Here is a 23,880-nt window from a genome sequence, read left to right on the forward strand (position 1 = left end):
TTCAGAAAGATTCCCATCCAAAAATAGTTTTTAAACATTTCCTTTATAGTTTTGCTCTTTAGAAAGAGTAAGCTTCAATGATCTGGGGAAAATCACTGGCTATGGTTTTTGTGTGTAAAAATCCTAGAGCTTTGAATAATAGAAACTACATAAGTTCACAAAGTCTCTTTTCATCCAGGATCTCGCTTGATTCTTACAGTCCCTCTGGGAGGTGAGCAGGGTAGCAGTCATCCCATTGTACAAATAGGGAAACTGAGGCTCAAAGAGATTGAGAGGCTTGTCCAAAGTCTCTCAGAAGCACAACTCAGAAGGAGCAGAGAACTAAGGCCTTATTTCCCAACAATGCCAGATGATGCTCTAGGTTGGGACCTCACATTTAAGCAGAGCATACAGCCATGCAAGTAATTTTTAAAACAGTGTTGGTTTATTTTATCCCCATAACATCTCTCTGAAATAAACTGGAAATATCATATCCTCTTTTTTTTTTTTTTTTGAGATGATCAACTGAGCAAAAAACAAATGACTTGACCAAGATCACCTTTCAAAAAAGTGGCCAAGAGAGGGGAGGGTATAGCTTAGTGGTAGAGTGTGTGCTTAACATGCATGAGGTCCTGGGTTCAATCCCCAGTACCTCCATTAAAATAAATAAATAAACAAACCTAATTCAACCTCTTCCCCGCAAAAAAAGAAAGTGGCAAAGAGACTAGACCCCGTATACACTTGCACATGATCACTTCCCTATAACTTCTTGACCTTAGCACACTCGAAACTTAAAGGAGCCCAGGCAGTTTTTATATAGGTTGCACCATATTTCTGTGAACTTGGCAGGGAGTAGATATACCTTTTATTCTCTTTTTAATAGCTAGAAAGGAAAAAGAGGTTAAAGAAATCTTTAAGTTCCTTTTCAGCTCTAAAATTCTATGATTCTAAAAATTCCCCAGCAAGTCGATTTGATGGGTAGAGAGGCCTGGAATCCACATCACCCGCCTTCCTGCCTCACAGTCTATCAGACTACCCCATGCTCACCCCTTGAGTTAATGACCATGAATCCCATGTGTACCTGGAAGAAGGCCCACTCTTACATAGATACACACATAAAATGACAAGAAGGTGCTACTGCTTGGTTGGGACCCTAATAAGGGGCATCACTCTGTCCTCCTGCTTCAGCCCCAGTATCTCCTAGCAAGAGGCTCCCAAACCACAGAGAATTACATCCCAGGTATTCGAGAACTTATCCAGGCTTGGGGCAAGACAGAAGCCAGTCCCAGGAACAGAACTCCACATTGAGGTTGCAGTTAAATCCCTTCACTAGGATACGTGCCCTAACACCCACATAAGACGAGAGAGCGATCAGGGCTGCTCATTCCTGCTCTTCTACAGACCTTACCAACGCTGTTCTACACACTAACTTCATCCAACAAATATTTATAAGGCATCCACTATACACCAGGCACTGCTCTAGGTGCCATGGAACAAATAAATCTCAGATTGCACGTAGTAGGGGAGATAGCCAATGTCAGACAGTGGTAAGTGCCCCGGAGAGAAATAAAATAGGGAAAAGTGGTAGATAATGCTGAGATCAGGCAGTGGAGGGAAGGGGACCATTTTTAAAAGGATGGCCTGGAAAGGCTTGACTGAGAAGGAACTGAGTCACGTTGGAGGAGGAGAGAGAGGGACCCATTCCTTATACTGGGAGCAGGGTGGGTGTGGGTGGAACAAGGGATGAAGAACAAGAGATGGTTGAAGAAAGGCAAGGTGGTGAAAATCCTATCCTGTTTTGTAGGCCAATACAAGGACTCTGAATGGGACAGGGAGTGAAGGCGTAACAAAATCTGACTTACAGTTTACAGCATCACTCTGGCTGCTGTGATGAAAATAGTCTGTCGGGAGACAAGGGAGGAAGCAGGAAGGTCAGTTAAAAGGCCGACAGAAACTTAGACTAGGGTGAAAGTGGTGAAAATGGTGAGAGTCGGGTTCTGGATATATTTAAGGCAAAGTCAACAGGATCTATTGAATAAGTGGATGCAGGATGGAGAGAAAGGGAGGAGTCAGGGATGATGCTAAGAGTATTGGGGGCCTGAGCAACTGGAAGGATGAAATCACCATTAACTGAGATGGGAAAGACTTTAGGAAGACAGGAAGTGGGGGTGGGGGTTCATTCTGTTTTAGACACGTTAAACTGAGAAGCTTTTTAGACATTAGATGTGTTGAGTAGGCAGCGGAATATAGAAAGCTAGAGTTGCAGAGAATGGGCTGAAATTATATATGTGGGCATCACCAGTATATATAACACATAATTGTATGTGTTATCATACAGGATCTTCATGTATGACCATACATAATTTGTATCTTTACTGTCTGCTCCCCCCTCAAACTGTAAGCTCCATGTGGCCAAGGACCATGTCTGTTCAAGCCAGCAAAGTGCCTGGCACTCAGTAAATATTTACTGATCAAATGGAGAAGTTGCCCAATTACTCCCTCAAGAATAGCCATAGCAGCCCACACAACAAGAAATAGGCTCTCTTGCAACCACAGTGCCAAGCCCAGCCAGCCCAAAACGGGGCCCTCGGTCTGTCCACCCCGAGCTTGAGATTCCAGAATGCAAGTGGATATGCCTGGCATATCACAGATATTTGGGTTTCTGCCCTGCCACATGCTCAAAGGGTGGAGCTAGGCAAGAGACCTGCCTGTTCTACCACCTTTACTTCTCCCTGGGATGGCCAAGGGAGGGGCTGCCACACCCACTTCATGGGCAGAGATAGCAATCTACCCAGGGTATAGGTATGGGGTATAAAAAAAAAAAGACTGATAACCACCAAACTGAGGTTAACTATGTCAGAGATGAGAGGACCACCTAATCCTTCTAGCAAATGCTCACTCCCTGAGCAGTGGGCATTGTGTCTCTGCTTCACCCATCAAGGGACTAGGAAGACAGAACTAAGGCCAAAGGGTGACATAACAAGGCATAATATTTCAGCTCATTAACTTTCTGGTTTTGAACAACTGCCTTTGTGAAGATGATAACAACAGCTCTAATCATCTGGTATAACCCCCTCCCTTTCTGAGATATTGAAAGTGTGACCCAGAGAGGGTTGACGACTTGCCCAGGGTCACCTAGCTACAGGCTCAGGACTATAGGCTGGGTTTTAGTTCTCTCTTGAGGGTTTCTTCCCACTACAGCAGGGGCGAAGGAAAGGTCAGAGCTACAGTAGGAACCAGGCGAGTTTTAGGCATTAGCATTACCATATAAAACTATGTCCTCGTCAAAGGGTAAACTGCAGATGTTACAGGAATGCCAGGTATATGCTGTGAAGTTAACAGGGTCCCTTATACCAAACTTGTCATCCTACCCAAGAACTCCTCCTTGGCTTTGGACTTTATGAATAAAGCTATTCATAGTGGGACCCACAGAAGTGAAATAATGATACACTAGTAGGTTAAAAAATTGCAGGTATATAAAAAGAAAAAAAATGTAGATACATACCTCAGTAAAATATTTATGTGAAAAATTTAGATGGTAGGAAAAGTTGGGTTAACTTTCTAAAATCAACAGATATTAAGTTCTTCCTCTGTACAAGTCATTGTGCTAAGTGCCTAGCGTGTGTGTGCGTGTGCCTGTGTCTATGTGTATGACCATATGAGTGAGAGAGAGACACACACACGTACAAGGCATTCAAGGCTTGCAATGTAGTTGCTGATATAAGACTGTAACATCAAAGAAATGACTAATAATATGGAGTAGATAATTGTTAAGTAAGTGGCATAATGCATCTGCAGTTCTCAGAAAGAGCAATCATGTCTACTGGGGGGCAGGGAGATTTGTCAGGCAAGGTGCTTCTAGAAAGACAAGAGATTTGAGGTACACCATGAAGGGAAGAAAGGCTCTTGATAAAAAGGGGGAAACGGCATGAGGAAACACAGGTGGCCTTAATGTCAAGGAAGGGAAAGAAATCATGCCTTAAAAGGAAGGATTGGACCTGAACAGCTTCAAAAGTTAAAGTTCTTGTAGAAGTGGGAGGCCCAGAAAGATTTCTGAACACAGGACTATAGGGTTCAGAGCGGATTAATTTAACATATGTCTTCTGGGGCACCACTGTGTACAGGCATTGGATGAATAACTGAAGATGAACTTGCCTTTAGTAGGGAACTAACTTCAGCCTGGGAGATGAGTTGGACTTGAGGTGACAAGGGGAAGGTCTGTAAGACCTGCTGAAGGAAGAACCAGCAGGTCCCAAAGATTGACTCCTTCAGGACATGGAGGCAAAGAATGTTAGCAGAGAGTTCTTCAAAGCATAAATTTAGGCAGCTGAAAGAATGGAAGAGTAAAGGGAAGCTGGTTGAGAGGAAGAGATGCAGAGCTGGTTTTAGATGTGTTAAAACTGAGGTTAACTATATCAGTGTCCAGTGGGCACTTAGATACATGAGTCTGTTGGAGAGGGAATAGCTGAAGATACAGTATACGGATCTTTCCAATGGACAAAGACTTGTGGGGCTGAGTAAGATTTCTCTGGGAGGGAGCATGAGAAAAAAAAACGGAATGTCAAACAGAACCATAGGTGTGCCTACACCTAGGAGGTGATGGTGTGCAGGAGTGATCAGAGAAAAAACCAAGATAGTTTAATGCCAAGAAGGGAAAAGCTGGGGGGGGGGGGGTTCAAGTGGGAGAGGGTTGTCAACAGTAAAAAGTGCTACAAATCAATTATGTGGACTAAGCACATAAATAATAAATATTTGTTGAATAAATGAATGAAAGGAAGAAAGCCATTGGATTTGAGAGTCAACTTTTCTCAGTCAGAAGAATGACCAGGGTTGCCTTCAGACAAAAGAATTGCGATGTTAAATTTTATCCTATCCTCCCTATAAAAACATGTTGCTTCTTGTACAAGTCATCTTGTCCGCCACGCAGACATCCTTCCCTGCTTCCCCCATGTTTCCCCTCATCTTCCCTCCTAGCTTCCAAAACCCAAGCAACACACACCTTGGGTGTCAAAGGAGACAGGAAACTCCAACTAGAGTTTCTACTTCATTAACAACTCTGCCTCTGGCTCCTCTTACATAAAAGAATACGTGGCAATTGAGTGGAATAGGAGACTGCGTTCTAGCCCCAGCTGTACTACTAACTAGCTGTGTGGCTGGGGAAAGTTGCTCAACCTCTCTGGATCTGGGCTTTTAATAGACAAGAAGAGGAAGATCTATCTGGACTCTAGACAAGCTTCGAAGGTCTCTTTCAGCTCTAAAGTCTACGATTTTATCATTTTCAGAAGGTCCTTGCAACACCCTCAGAGAAGGAAGTGAAGTGAGTACAAGACCCGGGGAAACGACCGCCAGACCTCTTACCCAGGCGAAGCGCCAGGATAGGAGGAGTGTACCCAGAAAGTGAGAAGGCGCTGCCGGCCCTCGCGGATCACCAGCGAGAAGATCCCATTCCCAAAGCTGGGAAGGATCCCAACAACGCGACTGCGATTCCCGCCCGCACCCACCTTTCCTAGACCCCCTGACGGCCGAGAGGCTCTAAAAAGCCCTGCGGGAGAAATAAAGATTTCTTTCCCAGAGTCCTGCGCTGCTTCTGCAAGTCGGATTCCGGCAGACACGATCTGCAGCCCGATAATGACACAGTCTTTGGAAGGAGCGACTTTCTCGCCTCGCTCGCTGCGAGTTCTGGGGACGTCTGGCCGCCCGCGCCGTGCCCCGACGGGCGGGGGTCCGACCCCAGCCCCGCTGCCAGGCCAGCGGCGCCCCGGCCAGGGGCCCTCCTCCCCTCCGCCGGCCCCGCTGCGGTCTGCAAACATTTCCTGCCCCCGCCCCCGCCCCACCCGGAGCTTCCCAGTTGGAGCGAGTTGGGCTCGCAGCCGGCTCAGCGCTCGCAGTTGCCCCAACTCGGCTCCCCCGGCCACCAGGACTAGGAAGGGTGTTCCTCTCTGGCTCGGAGCAGCCATCGGGGAAAGCCAGGCGCCAGGAGCCGTGGGAGGGCGCTCGGGAAGCCTAGCTCTCGGGCAAGAAGGGGGACAACTGGCGGGGAGCCGGTGACCCTGCTCCCTTCCCTGTCGTTACCTGCTCGCTTGCGGGGGTGTCCTGGGGCGGTCGGCCTCTCCCGGCGCTGTCTCCCCACGCAGTTGCCCATGCTGGCTCCTCAGCCGGGCCCCATGCACCGGAGGCGGCGGGCTGGTCGGTTGCCCCGCGCTCCTGTCCCGGACGGCGGCGTCCCGGGTCAACGGCTCCTGCCGCCAGGCATCGGGCGCTCCCTGATTTCCCCCGGGGGTGCGCTCTACCCTGGCGCCGGCTTCGCCTCAAACTTTGCGGCGAGGGGAGAGAGGGAGGTGGCCGACTCCCCAGCACAGTCCCAGGTGGCCGGGCCAGGGGGGCCCGCGACGGTGCCCGGCCGGAGACCAGCTCCGCCGTTGGGGCGGAGAGAGGGGGCGGGCACCGCTGCAGCTACTCCTCGCTCGTTCGGGGCTCCCAGCTGGGGCCAGCCCCCCGGAGCCTGTCACTCACCTGCCTAACCCCGCCCCAGCCCGGCCCCGCTCCCAGCCGCCGACTCGCGGTGCCCGCGCAGCCGCCGCCGTCCGCCCCAGGTGCGCATGTGACCGACGGCACCGCCCCCTCGGGCCGGGCCTGATTTTCTCATTGGTTTCCCCCAGGGTGCGTACCGCCCCTCAGCCCCACCCAGCCAGGTGCCCGCCCCACCGCCCGTCTCCCGGGGAGCTGGGCCGGGAATTATTCGCCCTCAATGGTCCCCGGCTGCGTGCCCAGCAGCCGCCTTCCCTCCCAGAGCCACCGCCCCGACTCCAGGCCCCACCCCTTAGGGAGGAACCGTCCCATCCCTCCCATCCCTCCCATCCCTCCCTGGAACTGTCTGGCCTGGAGCCGGCAGGCACGTGATCCGGGGAGCGCCCCGCCCCCTCAGCATTAGCCAGGCGATTGGCTCAGGAGGCGCGTGCGCTGAGAGGCCCGTCCTGTGCCACCTCCCACTTCCCCTCCCACGGTCTCTAGTTCCCGTCATGGCTGCCGCCGCCGCTCTGGAGGCGGTGGCGCCTACGGGCGTCCTGTGGGGCCTCGTGCAAGACTTCGTCATGGGTCATCAGGAAGGCCCTGCTGACCAAGTAGCTGCAGGTACGGCAGACGGCGCCGCGTGGCTTCCGCTTGGGGGCCTTCAGGAGGGAGCGGCCTCAGCACAGGCGCCGGGCGGGAAGGGAATGAGGGACAGCAGTGACTTTGAAAGATTGGTCCTGGGCTGGTTGTGAGCACCGCGTGCTTAAGAGCCGTACCAAATTGCTAATCGCTTGCAGTCTTCCTTAAAGCGCTCTTACGCCCCTCATCTTGGTTTATAGCCACCCTGTGCGCCCGCCGAGGTTAGGAGAATCGTTACCATTTTACAGATGAGAAAACTGAGGCCCAGCGAAGGCAAGGAACTCGCAAATCAGGCAGCTGGGGAAACTGGGACTCGGACCCAGGCCCTCCAGTTCAGAATCAGGTGCTCACGCCACGAAAGCACGTTGTTTCTGGGAGGTTGACCTGACAAGAAACATCTTCAGCGGCATCAGAGCCAGTCGCGTGGCATGTTGGGAGTGGCCGGGAGGCCGGATTTCTGACTGGCTGTAATTGGAAGGAGGAGGAAAGAAACCAGCCTAGGGGGAGTTTGCGATGTTGTGCGTATCCTTTCCCTCCGTTTCTTGTTAAAGTTCTTGATTAATCAGCTTCGTGACTTTTTTATGTTGTGTTTGTTTTTAATCTTTTCCCCAGAACTCCAGTTTACTGCTTTTGACGAGTTTAGGTATCTCTTAGTTCTGACAGCTTATCTAAGATTTGAATAAAACAAATTACAGATTACCTTGGAATTCTGAGACCTCTCTTTTAGAAAAAAAAATCTAAAAAGTTATTGAATGTTAGGAGGCCTTCAGACCTTGTGTTTCAGTAATAGACTACAAAATCTCATCAGTACAGATGAGTTTTGTCTTTATTTTTAGAAATTTTACATGTTGTGAAGAAGTAAAGGATACATTTCTCTTGAAAATTGAACATATTCACTTTTAGAATATGTGAGAAATGAATAAAGTGAATCTGCCAGAAATATAATACTTTGGTCCTTAGCAATATTCCACTTTCGTTCAGTCCTTCCACCATTATTGAACACATTATTCCTCAAACGCAAAGCAAATAGGATTATAAACACAAGTTAGACTAGATATGTGCCTGCCAGGAACTTACAGTGTGGTGGGAGAGACAACCATGCAAACAACAGTACACTACACCATGAAAAGGGCTGCAAGAAGTATGTGCAAGGTGATGTGGAAGCATCAAGGAGCAAATACCTGATGCAGCCATTCCACTAAGCTCAACTTCTTAACAGCTTTATGCAGTGTAGTGTTATCAGTGCTTACAATGAACAACTACAGTTTTATCAATGTCATTTTCCCCAATATTATGAAAATTTTCAAACATACAGCAAAGTCTAAATGATTCCATGAGAAACACACCCACCACCTAAATTCTGCCATTAATATTTTAATATAATTTGCTTTATGGCAAATCTATCCATATTTAAATTGCAGATATCAGTACACTTCCCTCCAACTGCTTTGGTATTTATATCATTAACTAGTGTTTGTAGTTTATTTTGGTATTCAGTGACGTGTACATTCACTGATTTTAAAAAATGCATACACCTACCCCCTACCAAGATAAAGAACGTTACTATAAAAAGTGTCATTTTTTAACTATTCTTTCACATTTATACATTATGAACACAATAATTTAGGGTTTTTCAAATTCAGAACGCACTTAAATCAGCATGAGTAAGAACTGCCAAGTTCTTATAAATATTTTTGTAAAATTTATATTTTTTATGTCTAAAAAAAAGTGGCCTAAACTATTGTCTAGTTCAAATTTAACTCAGCTCAGCTAAAACCGCAACACTAGCCCTCTTGTAATTTAGCCCTCCTGACTAGGAAAGGAGGTTGGTAGTAACAGATAAGTAACAGAGCAGTAATAACAGATAAGGTTGAAAAGGTTTGATGGGGTTGGATTATACATAATCTTGGATTCTAAGTAGAGGGATTTGAATGATTGTTGTAGGTAACTGGAGTCAATGGAGGGCCTTGAGCAAGGGAGTTCTATAGTGAAAGTGAGGTTGAGAAGGATTAAATTGGTGTTCTCAGTCTTAGATCAGCCTTAGTTAGGATTGTTGAAGGCTGACAGATTTTTGAAGCATCCCCAGAATAAGATATACTCTCTAATCCTCCAGCCTAAATCAAGCTTTTTAGTGCTAAAGGGATCAGCTTTCTAGTCATCCACTCACCACAGCAGCCTCTCCTACAAAATGTAAATGCAGAAGGAACAGCCTGTGATCACAAAGGCAGCTACCACCTTTGTTTTGCACCTGGGTTCCTAATGAAAGTGTGTGTCAGATGTAAAGGTGCAAATGATAAAAGAGAAATGACCTGGCAGCTTAAGGGTTAAAGACTTCTTAGCCAGATTCAGGGGCTGCCACTCCCCTCCTGGACCCTTAGTTCCAGGCAGCCACCTTGATTTACTGTTCCTCTGAGTGCTTTCCTTCCCAGATCCCTCCACTAGCTCCATCTAATTAAAGTTAGACGTGGGGTTAAAGGCCCAGCTGGAGTGCTCACTGCCTACCCCCAGGTGTCTCCTGATTGCGCCAGCCAGACATCACCTCACACTTCAGAATCTTTGTGGTACTTAATTCTCAGCCACTAATATACTTATTAGCAGACTTGTTTAGTACCTACTTCTGAACACATCTCCACATCCTACCCTCCTATTTCTACCACCAAAGTCTCCTGGACATTAATTAGCATGAGTAGGTATTCAATAAAAAACTACGTAAGTGAATGGAATGAAAGATGTTGAAGGCAGAATCTGTGGAATTTGAGGCCTACCTAGTTATAGGACTTGGAGGAGAGGGAGGGCTCTAAGAAGACCCCAAGCTTTTTTGAGCCTGAGAATGAGCAAAAGAGAATGAAGTAGTATGTCCAAAAATTGGAAAGGGAGCTGATTTTGAAGAGCTGATTTTGAACACATTGAATTTACAGGTGATGGATATAAATTTTCTTCCTCTTAGTTATTTGAATTTGCCTTCGTTTGTCTTCATTGTATTTTCCCATATTTGTAATTCCATGAGGACACCACTATTTTTAAAACCAGAAAATTGTTAAACAACAATAAAATATAGTTCTGAGAAATATCTGTGGCATTTGCAGTAGAAAGGGCATTTTGAGAGCTTAATTGAAACTAAGTCCTGATTGGGATTTTTCTCTATCTTGCTCCTTCACATCCTACCCCCACCGCCCTTGGCTGCTACTCCAGATTCTCAAGAAGCTGCAACTCCATCAGACAGAGGTCTGATTGTGCATTCTATGTCAGCGCTCATATAAATACTCCTTTGACGACTCCTCAGTGCCCACATGAACTGGTGCCCTGCTGAGGAAAGTGTGGGTAGTTAGGAGGTGCTAGTGGGTCCATTTTTAGAGAGCAAATCTTGGACACATTGGAAAAACTTAGACCTACCTATATAGGGAAAGGAACTTACATTTATTTTTCCTTATGCTGGTGAGACTACCCTTAGGAAAATTAACTCTTAATTAGCTTCTTTCATCCCTGGCCCAAGTGCATAATTAACAATACTTCCTGATATTAAGGTATTTTTCATTTGGAAGAATTTGTAGTGTTAAGAGAACTAACTAATCACTTAGAGTTAGTTGTATATGGCCCATACACCCAAGAATTTACTCCTTTCCTATATTACCCCAGTCTCTGTTTATATCACTATGGTAACACTGAACTTGTTGTTCTGCAATTGTTTTAAATGTCTTCCTGCCCCACCAGACTGGGCTCCTTAAAAACTCCCTGTCTATATTTCTCTCTCCAGTTCTAGATTTATAATAGATATTCAATAAATGTTGAATGAATAAATGAAAACAAACATACATGACAGTTTTTAAAAGAATGTTTAAAGGAACATGTAAAAGGGATTGATTCTGTTTTGGGGACCAAGGAAAGCTTCACAAAAGAGATGATATTTGACCTGAGTTTTGAAGACTTGAAGTTCCTCAGACTGACAAGGGCAGGAAAGAGGCATTCCAAACCAAAGGAATATGTTTCTAGGCCTAAGGATATGAAAGAGCTTGACATGTTGAGATTTCATTTGACTGAATGATAGGAGTTATGATGAAAGGTGAGGCCAGAGGAGACTGAGGGCTAAATCATGAATGACATCAAGCCAAGGAGTCAGGTCGTAGGCAGTGAAGAGCAAATGGAGATTGGTGAGCAGGGAAGTAATTGTGCATTTTAGGGAGGTAATTCTAGATAGATTACGGATGGATCAGAAGGCTACTTTTTTAATTGAGATAAAATTCACCAGATTAACCATTTTAAATGTGCAAATAAGTGACTTTTAGTATATTCACAATATTCTGCAACTATCACTACTATCTAAAAATTCCAGACCAGGGGGAAGGTATAGCTCAAATGGTAGCGCACATGCTTAGCGTACATGAGGTCCTGGGTTCAATCCCTGGTACCTTCTTTAAAAAAAATTAATAAATAAATAGACCTAATTACCTCCCCCCACACACAAAATTTTTTTAAAATTTAAGATAGATAGATAGATAGATAGATAGGTAGGTAGATATAAATTCCCAGAACATTTTCATCACTAAAAAGTGAAAGGATATTATGATGGCTGTCCCTGTATAGTCTGGTTATAGGGATAAGACGGAAAAGATGAAAATTTCAAAAACATTTCTAAGATAGACTGAATAGAACTAGAATAAGATGTTAGATCTAGTAACCTTTGTGAAAACATCCTCAAAATACTGATTATAGTTTTTTTGCCACCTTCCTTGCCATTTTCCTTACTCTTATTTACTACCGTGATAGCTTTATTACCTCTTCATTCTTTCCTAATTCTGTGTGACTTTTTTACTTTTTTTTTTTTCAATGTTTGTGTTGCACTAATTCAAGATGGAATCCTTGTGAAAGTATAAAGCCTAAAAGGCTCTGCCTGGAGAGCTCACCCATATACTGGGATTCAAGAAATCACACACAAATAGATGTTTCTTTGTAATTATAAAGCAGCCAGTTTTATAACGATGTATACTGAATGCTGAAAAATTCTTTTTCATTTTTAAAACTTGATGCAACCTATAGGAATGAGATTGACTGGTAGGGAGCATAAAGGAATTTTTCTCTGGTAATGGAAATATTCTATATCTTGATTGGGGTGTTGGTTACTCTGGGTAATCTTTGTTAAAACTAGTCAAATTATGCATTTTACTGTATGTAAATTATACCTCAAATTTTTTTTTAATGAAAAATTAGAGGTGACTGAGTGGGGCCTATTAGTCAGGTCTTTGTCTTACAGCACTTGAGGTATTTCTAAGGTAGACTCTAGCCCAGCATCCACAGAGGACTTTGATGGTGTTGATGATGAAGAATGATTCAGTGCAGTGATATTCTTTGCTGGTAACAGTTATCATTCCCCTGTGGCTTCCTGTGTACAACTGCTAACGCCCTTGTGGCCACTACCAAAATTAGTTTTTAGATGAATTTTTCAGCAGAGTTTCCTGGGCTCTAGCTAGGAGGTTCCAGAAAAGTACCCTTTTTCACTGTCCCAAATGGTGCAGTACTCTTAATGTTTGTAACCCAGAAATGGGCATCTCTCTTTTAAGTGTTGACATTAGGGAATTGGGTGTAGAACCATCAGTGCCTTGGTTTGTCCTGTTGGTCTAGCTGCTGCCCCTTCCCCCACCCAGCAGCTTGCACATTTTCTCCCCTGGCTCTTTCTCAGGAGCAGGGGCAGCAGCAGCTGGGCCTTCCACATCCTGGCACGAGTAAGGCTAAGAGTGCCTGATGTCTAAATTGGTGCCAGTCACGAGCTATGAATCCCAACTAGAGTACTGCCTTCCTCAGTTGTATTGGACTTCTTACTCTAGTACCAGATTGAGCCTCTGCGCAGCTCTGTTCACAGCTATTGTTCAGAGATGACAGACTTAAGGGGAACTGGAAGTTTAGGAGTTTTCTCTAACCTCTTTTTCACTTTAGCCAAAGTCTGGTGTTGGTGAGAGCTGACTAGTTAGGCCTTGCATTTAGAGGTAGGTGGGTTGGGAATCCAGAACAGGCTGCAGAAGTAATTCCCTGATTGCCATACTTTATTGAGCTAAAACTCCTCTATGTTAATCAGACACTTTGGAAGATTGCTCACCTTTTGCTCTGTTTCTCCCTTGAAAATTTATCCTGACATGCTTCTGTTGAATCTATGTGAATTACTGTTATGTTGTTAAAATTGCATTTTCGAAAATAAGTAGTATACTCACATGGTACAAAAGGTGCAGAAGGGTCCACAGTGAGGTGTCTTCCTTCCATCCCAAGACGGCATGCAGACTGTGACAAATGAATTTACTGTAGTACCCGTGTATGACATATCCTCACTAAAGGGGATGTGGGGGGAAGCTGATCTAAGTGACTTTTGGAAAACAATATTTTGTCTGGAAACTATAAGGTTAAAGACAAAACTGTATGTAAACACTGTACTCTGCTTATTTGTTTCTCACAGAGGCTAACAATTCTGAAAGTAATTTATAGCTATATTAGAGTTGAAAAGAATAATAAATGGTAGATAATGGGAACTGGTTTTCTCACCATCAAAGAAACAAATTACAGATAAGCAAGGGGGAAGGTTAGAATGAACCCTGTGGTACTAGACTAGAGTTGGAGATGCTAAGATGATCATATGTTTTGTTTAATATATATGGATAGATATGGAAATAATGATAGATATGCATGTATACATGAGTTAGAATACGTTTATATATTTCCCAGCTCTCTTTGCTAAGGAGGGCCTAGAAGCAGTGACACCCTAATAGCAACCAGCACAGCTACACCCAGATCTTGGTTTTTAATACTGTTCTCCAATGAAAGGAACCAGGGCTTCTTGGAGAAAAGACTGATTCAGTGGTTGGGACAGGAAGATTACAAGATGAGCCTCTAGTATTTCGTAGTGCCAGAAAGTAAGAAAGCGCTTACAAAAATAAAGAATAGAACATGTCAAAGGGACACTGGCACAAACCTAAAAAAGCTCCCAATGGCCAAAGATAGAAAATTTGAGCAACAAAATAATCTGGTATTGAATTATAACCCAAGACATAAAATAAATGTACATGAGCTTATTGCTGATATAAAATTAACAATTGAATAAATGAAGGGAAGAGAAGAGATGACTCTTTCTTAGAATAACTCCAAATAACATAGACAGATAAATACTCCTCCTTCTAGGAAATGGAGCTTAATCCCCTCTGTGCATAGTATGGCCATTTTAACAATATACCAATCCTTCTCAGACTATTACAAAAGATTGAAGAGGAGCTTCTATGAAGCTACTATTACCCTGATACCAAAACCAGGCAAAAACAATACCAAAAAAGAAAATTACAGGCCAATATCTTGGATGAATATAGATGGAAAAAATTACCAACAAAATATTAGCAAGCCAAATCCACAACACATTAAAAAAAGATCATATGATCATCTGAGCAAGTTTGATTCATCCCAAGGTCACAGGGATGGTTCAACATATGCAGATCCATCATTGTGTGATACACCATATCAACAAAAGAAAAGACAAAAACCATGTGATCATCTCAATAGATGCAGAAAAAGCATCTGAAAAAATTTAAAATCCATTTATGATAAGAACTCTTACCAAAGTGGGGATAAAGAGAACGTATCTCAACATAATTAGAGTTATTTATGACAAACTCACAGCCAATGTAATACTCAGTGGTAAAAGCTGAAAGCCTTCCCGCTAAAATCTGGAACAAGACAAGGATGCCCACTCTTGCCACTTCAATTCAACATAGTATTGGAAGTCCTAGCCACAGCAATCAGGCAAAAAAAAAAAAAAAAAAAAAAAAAAAGTGGTATCAAAATTAGAAGGGAAGAAGTAAAATTGTCATTATATGCAGATGACATGATACTATATATAGAAGACCCTTAAGACTCCACGCAAAAACTACTAGTACTGATAAACAAATTCAGCAAGGCAACAGGATACAAGATTAACATACAGAAATCTGTTGCATTTCTTTACACTAACAGTGGAATATCAGAAAGGAAAAGTAAAGAAACAATCCCTTTAAAAATTGGATCAAAAAAATAAAATAAAATACTTAGGAAGAAACCTGACCAAGGAGGTGAAAGACTTATATGCTGAGAACTATAAAACATTGATAAAGGAAATTAAAGATGATTTAAAGAAGTGGAAAAACATCCATGCTCTTGGATTGGAAGGATTAATATTGTTAAAATGGCCATACTACCCAAAGCAATCTACAGATTTAATGCAATCCTTGTCAAATTACTGAGGACATCATCCCCAGAACTAGAACAAATAATCCTAAAACTTACATGGAACCATGAAAGACTCAGAATTGCCAAAGCAATTCTGAGGAAATAGAACAAAGCAGACTTAAGACAGACTTAAGACTCCTAGACTTAAGACAATACTACAAAGCTACAGTAATCAAAACAACATGGTGTTGGTGCAAAAACAGACATAGATGGAACAGAATAGAGAGTCCAGAAATAAACCCAAACACCTATGGTAAATTGATCTTCAACAAAGGAGGCAAGAATATACAATGGAGAAAAGACAGTGTCTTCAGCAAATGGACAGCTGCATGTAAATCAATGAAGTTAGAACACTCCCTCACACCAATCATAAAAATAAACTCAAAATGGTGTAAAGACTTAAACATAAGACAGGACCATATTTCCTAAAAGAGAAAATAGGCAAAACATTCTTTGACATAAATTGTAGCAATGTTCTCCTAGGTCAGCCTAAAGTAAATAGATATAAAAGCAAAAATAAACAAATGGCATCTAATTAAACTTATAAGGTTTTGCACAGCAAAGGAAACTATAAACAAAATTAGAAGACAGCCTATGGACTGGGAGAAAATATATGCAAACAATGCAACTGACAAGGGCTTAATTTCCAGTTTATACATACAGTTGATACATACCAGTAACAACAAAAAAAAAAACCCAATCAAAAAATGGGCAGATGACCTAAACAGACATTTCTCCAATGAAGACATACCAATAGGATATGACAATAAGTTCAATATCACTAATTATCAGAGAAATGCAAATCAAAACTACAATGAGGTATCACCTCACATTGGTCAGAATGGCCATCATTAAAAAGTCCACAAATGGTAAATGCTGGAGAGGGTGTGGAGAAAAGGGAACCCTTCTACACTGTTGGTAGGAATGTAATTTGGTGTAGCCACTATGAAAAACAATATAGAGATTCCTTAAAAAACTGAAAATAGACTTACCGTATAACCCAGCAATCCCACTCCTGAACATATATCTGGAAGAAATTCTAATTTGACAAGATACATGGAACCCAGTGTTACTGCATATTTACAGTAGCCAAGACATGGAAGCAACCTAAGTATCCATCAGCAGATGATTGGATAAAGAAGTGATGGTTTATATACACAATGGAATACTACTCAGCCATAAAAAAGAAATAATGCCATCTGAAGCGACGTGGATAGACTAGAGATTATCATTCTAAGTGAAGTAAGCCAGAAAGAGAAAAATAAATACCATATGATATCACTTATATGTGCAATCTAAATGACACAGATGAACTTATTTACAAAACAGAAACAGATTAACAGACATAGAAAACAAATTTAAGGTTACCGGGGGAGAAGGGGTGATAAATTGGGAATTTGAGATTTGCAGATACTAACTACTGTATATGAAACAGATAAACAACAAGGTTCTACTGTATAGCACAGGAAATGATATTCAATATCTTGTAGTAACCTATAATGAAAAAAATATATATTCGTGTATATAACATGTGTGTGTATAACTGAATCACCATGCTATACACCAGAGACTAATATGACATTGTAAATCGACTATACTTCAATTAAAAATAAAAAAAATTTTTTTTAATAAAGTAAAATACTTAGGAATAAACCTGACCAAGGAGGTGAAAGACTTACATGCTGAGAACTACACAACATTGATAAAGGAAATTGAAGATTATTCAAAGAAATGGAAAGATTATCCCATTGCTCTCGGATTGGAAGAATTAATATTGTTAAAATGGCTATACAATATTTTAATTATTGTAGCTTTAAAACAGTCTTCTACTATCTGGAAGGACTACCCTCCCTCCCTCATTACTCATTTTCAGAATTTGCCTTTTATTATGTATTCTTTTTTACGTATTAACTTTCTCACTGGTGCTTTAGAGTTTTCACATTCAGATACTCACATTTTTTGTTAAGTTATTCAGATATTCACATTTTTTGTTAAGTTTATATTTTTCTCTTTCTCTCTCTTTTTCTTTTGTAAATAGGCTCTTTTTTCCTTTTTTTCTTTATCATTTTACAGACTATTGTATGTATATATGTGAAGGTTCTTAATTTTTTGTACCTAGCCACCCTAATAAATTACTTTATTTGTAATTTTTTTTCATTTATTTCTCTTGGATTTTCTAGATAAACAATCATGTTACCTACAAATGATATATTGACTTTTTTCCCCAATTTTTATACTTGAAGCTGCGTATTTGAAGTGTTACAGTAATGCCTCTCATGTACGTGGGGCTCTTGGCAAGCACAGTGGGCCCCATGGTGTGAATCCCAGGGTAGGTAGAAACACTGGTGATTAGAGCCACTGAACCCTGGGATAGAGTATTATTTTTGTTTTTTTCATATTTCTTTCTTTTGTTTCCTCTAGATGTGAAATCTGGAAGCTATACAGTATTACAAGTGGTGGAAGCCCTTGGGTAAGAGCCTCTGCTCTAGAATGCCCCTTTCTAGCCCTGCCAGTGCACTCTGAAAAAGTTATTTTGTCCTGAATTCCTCCAACTGTAGCCCAACACCTTTCTCCCCCTTCCATATCAGTGCTTCAGGCTAAGCCTGTTTCTCCTGGAAACAGATTCATGCCACCTGACTGAGGCACCTAAGGAAGTGTTGGGAATACAGTCCCTGAGCCACGTTAGCTCTGGGGTCAGCCCACAGGTTTAGGGTGAAATGGGTGGTTGAAAGCCATCAACTCTTACTTAATTAGAGCTGGGATTCCTTCTCTGCTTCTTCAGACCCACCCTCCCCCATGGGATTCTAGTCAGCCTGCATCTGACTCAGACTGGCTGTGGGCCCAGGCTGGGGAGTTGCCTGGAGGCTGACCTTGCACCAGATTCCCCACTATAGGAAAAGGCTTGGGAAAACAGTTGGAAGACCAGTGTTACAACCAAGTATTCCAAGCTTGTAGTCTAATGGCCTAGTTTCCTCATATTTCATACTTAGTAGAACATTTAAATTGACAAGTCTTAGTAGCAAAGGTCATTGACTGTCATGGCCAGCATGTCTTCTAAAACAGAGAAAACTAGAAAATTGGGGAGGGATGGGGGAGTAGGTCACTATTAAGCATTTCTCCCACGTAAGAGACCATTTGGCCTTTCTGCTCATCTTGTTGTGGTCTTGGTCCATTTTTTTTAAAAAATAGCAGCTTTATTGAGATATAATTCACATATTAGAAAGTTCACCATTTTAAAGTGTGTATTCACAGATTTGTGCAACCCTTACCACAGTCAATTTTTGGACATTTTCATCTCTCCAAAAAGAAACCCCATGCCCGTTAGCAGTCACTCCCCATTCCTTCCTCTTCCTAGCTCTTGGCAACCACTAATTTACTTTGTCTCTGTGGATTTACTCATTCTGGAAATTTCATATAAATGGAATCCTACAATAATATATAACCTTTGTAACTGGCTTCTTTCACTTAGCATAATGTTTTCAAAGTTCATCTGTTGTATCACGTATCAGTACCTTATTTCTTGCTGAATGTTAATCTGTTATGTGGATAGGCCACATTTGTTTAATCATTCATCAGTTGAGGGATATCTGGGTTGTTTCCACATTTTGACTATTCTGAATAATACTACTATGAGCATTCATGTGCCTTGGTCTATTTTTAAATGTACAGTTTTCTACTTCTGAGCAGGGACCTTTGTGTAAGTTCCTATCCTAGGGATCCTGTCAAGAGCAATCTTATTTTTGCCCCATTACCCCTAGCTACAGCTCTCCTTCAGAAATCTTCTATCTCCTACATTTACTTAGATTCCTTCTAGTATGTTTAAATGTAATCTCTATGATTTATTTGGAAGATAAATCACCTCCTTATTGCTTCAGCCTAGATCCCATATCAGTAATCCTAAAGAGTTAAAATCTTTATTCTAACCCTCTTACTTTGTAAACTTCCAGTTATAATAAAGGATTTTTTTTTTCTTCTAAGACCAGAGCGGTTGCTTTAACGGTGATAGATTTATTCTCCTCCTGTCAGCTCTTGAGCCTTGTTTGTAGCTGCTAAGCTCTGTTTTAGAGGAATGTGACAATCGTATCAGGGCTGGGGAGAAAGAGTAAGCCCCATGCCCAGTAAGTGCCTGGAGATGGACACTTCTGTTGGCTTTGGTGTCACATATGCCACTGATGATACCAGGTCAGTCTGGGAATTGGCTCTTTAGGCTCTGGCCTTACTGTCATCTGTAATACTAAGTACCTCCGGAACACCTTCCTGGGCTGGCTTCCATGCAGGGGCGGGGAAGCGGGGTGGGGGGTGCATGTGACTGACTGCAAAATAGTTACTTCAAAAGTTTGAACTGGATAATGTAAGGCTCTCTCTATCTTACTTCCTCCCAGGTCTTCTCTAGAGAATCCAGAACCCCGAACTCGGGCACGAGGAATCCAGCTTTTGTCACAGGTGCTACTCCAGTGTCACTCCTTGCTCCTGGAGAAGGAAGGTACTGGCATCACTAGTATGAGTGCTGAGCCAAGGCCTTTCTTGACTATTAAAGCCAACTTTATAGGGAGAGAGGGAGGACATAAGGTATCTGTGAACTCCTAATTCAGGGTCTTCATTCTTCTCTCTCTCTCCCTCACTCTCTCTCTCTCTCTCTCTCTCTCTCTCTCTCTCTCTCTATATATATATATATATATATATATGAAAGATAAGAATTGCGACCCAGGACATGGATTTCAAGAAGTAGCCTTAGACAGTTTTTTTCAGCATATCTTCCCCTCTCTGTAAAATGTTTCATAGATGGGGTAGAAAAGTAATGAAATATCAAAGAGCTTTGAAGTCATGAGAAAAGCTAACCATTTATTTATCTTCAATAGCAGGGGTAGGCAAACTACAGCCTGTTTTTATTTTTTAAAAAAGTTTTATTCACATATAGCCATGCCCATTTATTTATCTATTGTTTATGCTGCTTTTGTGTCACAGCGGCCCAGTTGAGTAGTTGTGACATACTATGTTCTGCACGCCTGAAATATTTACTGTCTGGCCCTTTGAGAAAATTTGCCAACCCCAGTTCTGTAGAAAGGCAGTTCTGGGGTTGAGAATGGGTTTGACTGTGGACCCATGTGAGAACGGATAATAAAAGGTGTTCACCTATTTTCCTGACAGATCAAGGAAGGCACCCTCAAATGAGAGGGCTTTGGACATATTTCTTGGTGAAGGGGAAGATTTGTAGTGAAGCCCAAGCAGGAACAGCCCTTACAGACTTTGGGGAGGAACAAAGCTGGTGGGCCCTCCTCCAGCCTGTGTAAACTAATGGCTGAATTTCTGGTTTGTGCAGTGGTACATCTGATCCTCTTCTATGAGAACCGGCTGAAGGACCATCATCTTGTGATCCCATCTGTCCTACAAGGTTTGAGGGCACTTGTGAGTTCTCCTCTTTTGTATTACATACCATGTTTGCAGGAACCTTTTTCCAGTGAATTCTCTCCTTACCTTTAGCGGGCAAGACTTCAAGTGCTTCAAAGCAGACGCCCAGATTAGGACTACACTAGCATCAGCCAGCTCCACTTCTGTTTTTAGTCTAGGGAGTAAAAGTATCCTTTGAGGACTAGAATTCAGAGCCAAACTGGAAGGAGCTGCAGAGAGCTAATCAGCTTGAGAAAAGGGACCACATTTCTCCCTGTTAGCCCTTCTTCCTGACCTGGATGTTGTGATCACACTGTAGCTAATTAGCCCTGTTTGAGGCGTGTGTCTTGAAGACTGTGTTAGAATTCCCAGAATTCCCTCCCTGCTCACACTTCTCTTCTCCCCCAGAGCCTGTGTGTGGCCTTGCCCCCAGGGCTGGCTGTCTCCGTGCTTAAAGCCATCTTCCAGGAGGTCCATGTACAGGTGAGTGATAACAGTCAGTATTCTCCTCTGTATCCCAGCCCTTGACATAACTAGAATTAGATGGCAAAAAAACATTGCCTTCTAAGTTCTGAACTTTCAGGTCTTTGACTGTGTTCATATGCTATCCCTTGCTACCGTAGAAGGAAGGGAGGCATGCCGTATGTCTGACCTGTGTCGCCTTACACCGAAAGAAAGTAAGGCATACGGCAGACAGGTTTTGATTATTAGTCCACTGCTGGGCCAATATCCTTACTCTGCATCTCCTCTCAGGTTTATCTTACACTAGGATAAAGAGCACTGGCCACTTAGAGATTGTGAAGCAGGAAGTAGTTTTGTCAGCTGAGGTATTCTTTGGGCACATTCTTTACTTACTTCCTGTCTCTCCCACCAAGTCCCTGCCACAGGTGGACCGACACACAGTCTACAGTATCATCACCAACTTCATGCGAACCCGGGAAGAAGGTAAGAGGCAGGGCTTTCTGGGAAATCTGAAAAGTGAGCACATCTTCTTCCCCCCGTTATTAGGACTCATTTTAGCCTGGGGGTAATATAGAAAAGCCAGGGCTCTGAGAGAATGATAAAGGGAAACTGGAGGTCCACACACTCCTCAGTAAAGGAAGGGTAGAGTGTGAGCTGCTTTAAATTCCTACCTCTGTAACAGTTATATATTGTTGCGCATCTCCTCTTCACTGAGAACTCTCATGGAATAGGAAAACATAAAGGGTCTGCTCTGGGACGCAGGAAAGGGGAGGCAGTGATAGCAGAGGGAGAACGCAGGCCAGAAGAAAGCCCCAGCTTTCTGTCTCGTAAGACAGCAGTGACCTTGTTCTCTCCTCCCCAGAGCTGAAGGGCCTAGGAGCTGACTTCACCTTTGGCTTCATCCAGGTGATGGATGGGGAGAAGGATCCCCGTAATCTTCTGGTGGCCTTCCGCATCGTCCATGACCTCATCTCCAGGGACTACAGCTTGGGTATGTCCTTGTAGCCATGAATTAGCTGGTTAGGGCATGTCAGATGAGAGGTTTATAAGTCCTCATTCATTGTTCCTCTGTTGCCCTAGGGCCCTTTGTGGAGGAGTTGTTTGAAGTGACATCCTGCTACTTCCCTATTGATTTTACCCCTGTAAGTAGTACCTTTCATTTATTCATTCAAATATTCGTTGACTGTCTATTGTGTGCCAGGCCCAATTCTAGGCACTGTAAGGGCACAGCAATGAACTAAATAAACAATCCCTGCCTTCAAGAACTTACATTTTGGCAAACTGGGGAGTGGAGGAACATTTGCCATGGGAGGAAGGGTTCAATTCAGCAGGTATTTGGGGAGCTCTGTAACAGTATACTTAGTGCTTAGGGCTACAGGATTATAAAACATGATTCCTGCCCTTGAAAGCTGAAACATTTAAGTAACAATAAGAGATTATGAACCAAAACAGATGGTGGTATAGTTGTTCAAAGAAGACAGAGTTCAGTGTGAGCTAGAGTAGGCAGGAACTGACTTCACAGATAAGATAGGAGTTCATTTGGTTTCTGAGGGATGCATAGGATATGATCTTGGAGTTGGAGGGGGCATCTCAGGCAATAGAAACAAACTGACAAAACAAAGACACAATTGAGCATAGTATGTACAAGAGGTGCTTGCTCTGACCCCCTTGGACCTTCCTCCCACTCTGCATCTTAATTTCCCTTCTATTTACAGATACTCAGGGTCTCATCACTGTATGGGTGTGCATGGGTATGTGTACTGCAGGCATTAGTGATTTGGAAAAAATGAAAGAAGTTATATATCACAGCACACCAAACATCTGAGTATTGACTCTCACTGCCTTTAAAGTTACACAGCCATTTTTGCCGTGGGGAATTTCTCACCAGTTTATTTTAGTTGACATCATGTTGCTTGGAACCACCTCTCTCCTAATACCATTTTCATCTCTTTTGTAATCAATAACACTCTTTCTACTCAGAAGAACTTAAGCCTTTGAAATCGAGAACTTTTGGTTAGGCTGCTAGGTTTCTCTGTTTTTCCTCTCTTATTTTGTTTGTTTTGAAAAGATAATACATTCACATGATTCAAAATAAAAAAGGTACAAAAATGTGAAAAATCCACCTACCATCAAGTTTATTTCTCCATTGTTGACGAGTTTTATCAATTATGTCTGAGTCTTACAGAGCTTTTTCATCGATATATAATCAAATGCTCCCCCTCCCCTACAAAGATGGTAGTATATTTTTCCCATACTCTGCCTTTTTCACTTAACAGTACATCTTGGAGAGTGTTCCATAATAGTATATAAATTAGCTCTTTATTCTTTATGACTGTGTACTTTTCCTTTGCATGGATACACCTAATTAATTTCACTTGTCCTCTATGGGATAAAAGTTAATCTTTTGTTAATCTTTTTTGTTGTAAGCCACTTACATCCCCTACCTGTACATGTGTCATTTCATACATATATGGGTATAACAGTAGGATAAATTCCTAAAAGTGGAATTGCTGGAACATATGCACTTATAATTTTGGAGTGGGGAAGAGTATGTCCTTTATTTTCTTGAAAGATAATACAATGAGCATGATTAACATGCTCTAAAGGATAGAGAATTAAGTCTCTTTATACCCTTTTACCGCCAACATCCACTTTCCCTTTAATCACTGC

General features: G+C 42.5%; 2 protein-coding genes and 1 non-coding gene across 6 annotated transcripts in view; 2 read left to right on the plus strand and 1 right to left on the minus strand.

Annotated features, from left to right (window-relative positions):
* UBTD1 (ubiquitin domain containing 1) overlaps positions 1-6,677 on the minus strand; it is a 48,634-nt gene extending 41,957 nt beyond the window's left edge. The window contains exon 1 of one of the 2 annotated variants that reach the window (XM_032491167.1): positions 6,052-6,677. Coding sequence is in view for 1 of the 2 variants with exons in the window: in XM_032491166.1 (XP_032347057.1) it covers positions 6,052-6,121 (70 nt within the window). In the remaining variant the exon portion in view is untranslated. The remainder of the gene's footprint in view (positions 1-6,051) is intronic. The other variant, XM_032491166.1, reaches the window with a different exon arrangement.
* On the plus strand, positions 565-636 carry TRNAV-AAC. The gene has a single exon. It is a non-coding gene; the product is annotated as a tRNA-Val (tRNA).
* A 277-nt stretch (positions 6,678-6,954) lies between the features above and the next one.
* MMS19 (MMS19 homolog, cytosolic iron-sulfur assembly component) overlaps positions 6,955-23,880 on the plus strand; it is a 28,984-nt gene continuing 12,058 nt past the window's right edge. For 2 of the 3 annotated variants that reach the window (XM_032491157.1, XM_032491158.1), the window contains exons 1-8: positions 6,955-7,110; positions 17,782-17,830; positions 19,743-19,843; positions 20,681-20,766; positions 21,157-21,231; positions 21,624-21,693; positions 22,073-22,201; positions 22,291-22,352. In XM_032491157.1, the coding sequence (XP_032347048.1) occupies positions 6,999-7,110; positions 17,782-17,830; positions 19,743-19,843; positions 20,681-20,766; positions 21,157-21,231; positions 21,624-21,693; positions 22,073-22,201; positions 22,291-22,352 (684 nt within the window). In that variant the 5' untranslated portion in view covers positions 6,955-6,998. Of the gene's footprint in view, positions 7,111-17,781; positions 17,831-19,742; positions 19,844-20,680; positions 20,767-21,156; positions 21,232-21,623; positions 21,694-22,072; positions 22,202-22,290; positions 22,353-23,880 lie in introns of those variants that run through there. The other variant, XM_014559625.2, reaches the window with a different exon arrangement.

This window comes from Camelus ferus, chromosome 11 (genome assembly GCF_009834535.1).
Source record: "Camelus ferus isolate YT-003-E chromosome 11, BCGSAC_Cfer_1.0, whole genome shotgun sequence".
Classification (NCBI taxonomy): domain Eukaryota; kingdom Metazoa; phylum Chordata; class Mammalia; order Artiodactyla; family Camelidae; genus Camelus; species Camelus ferus.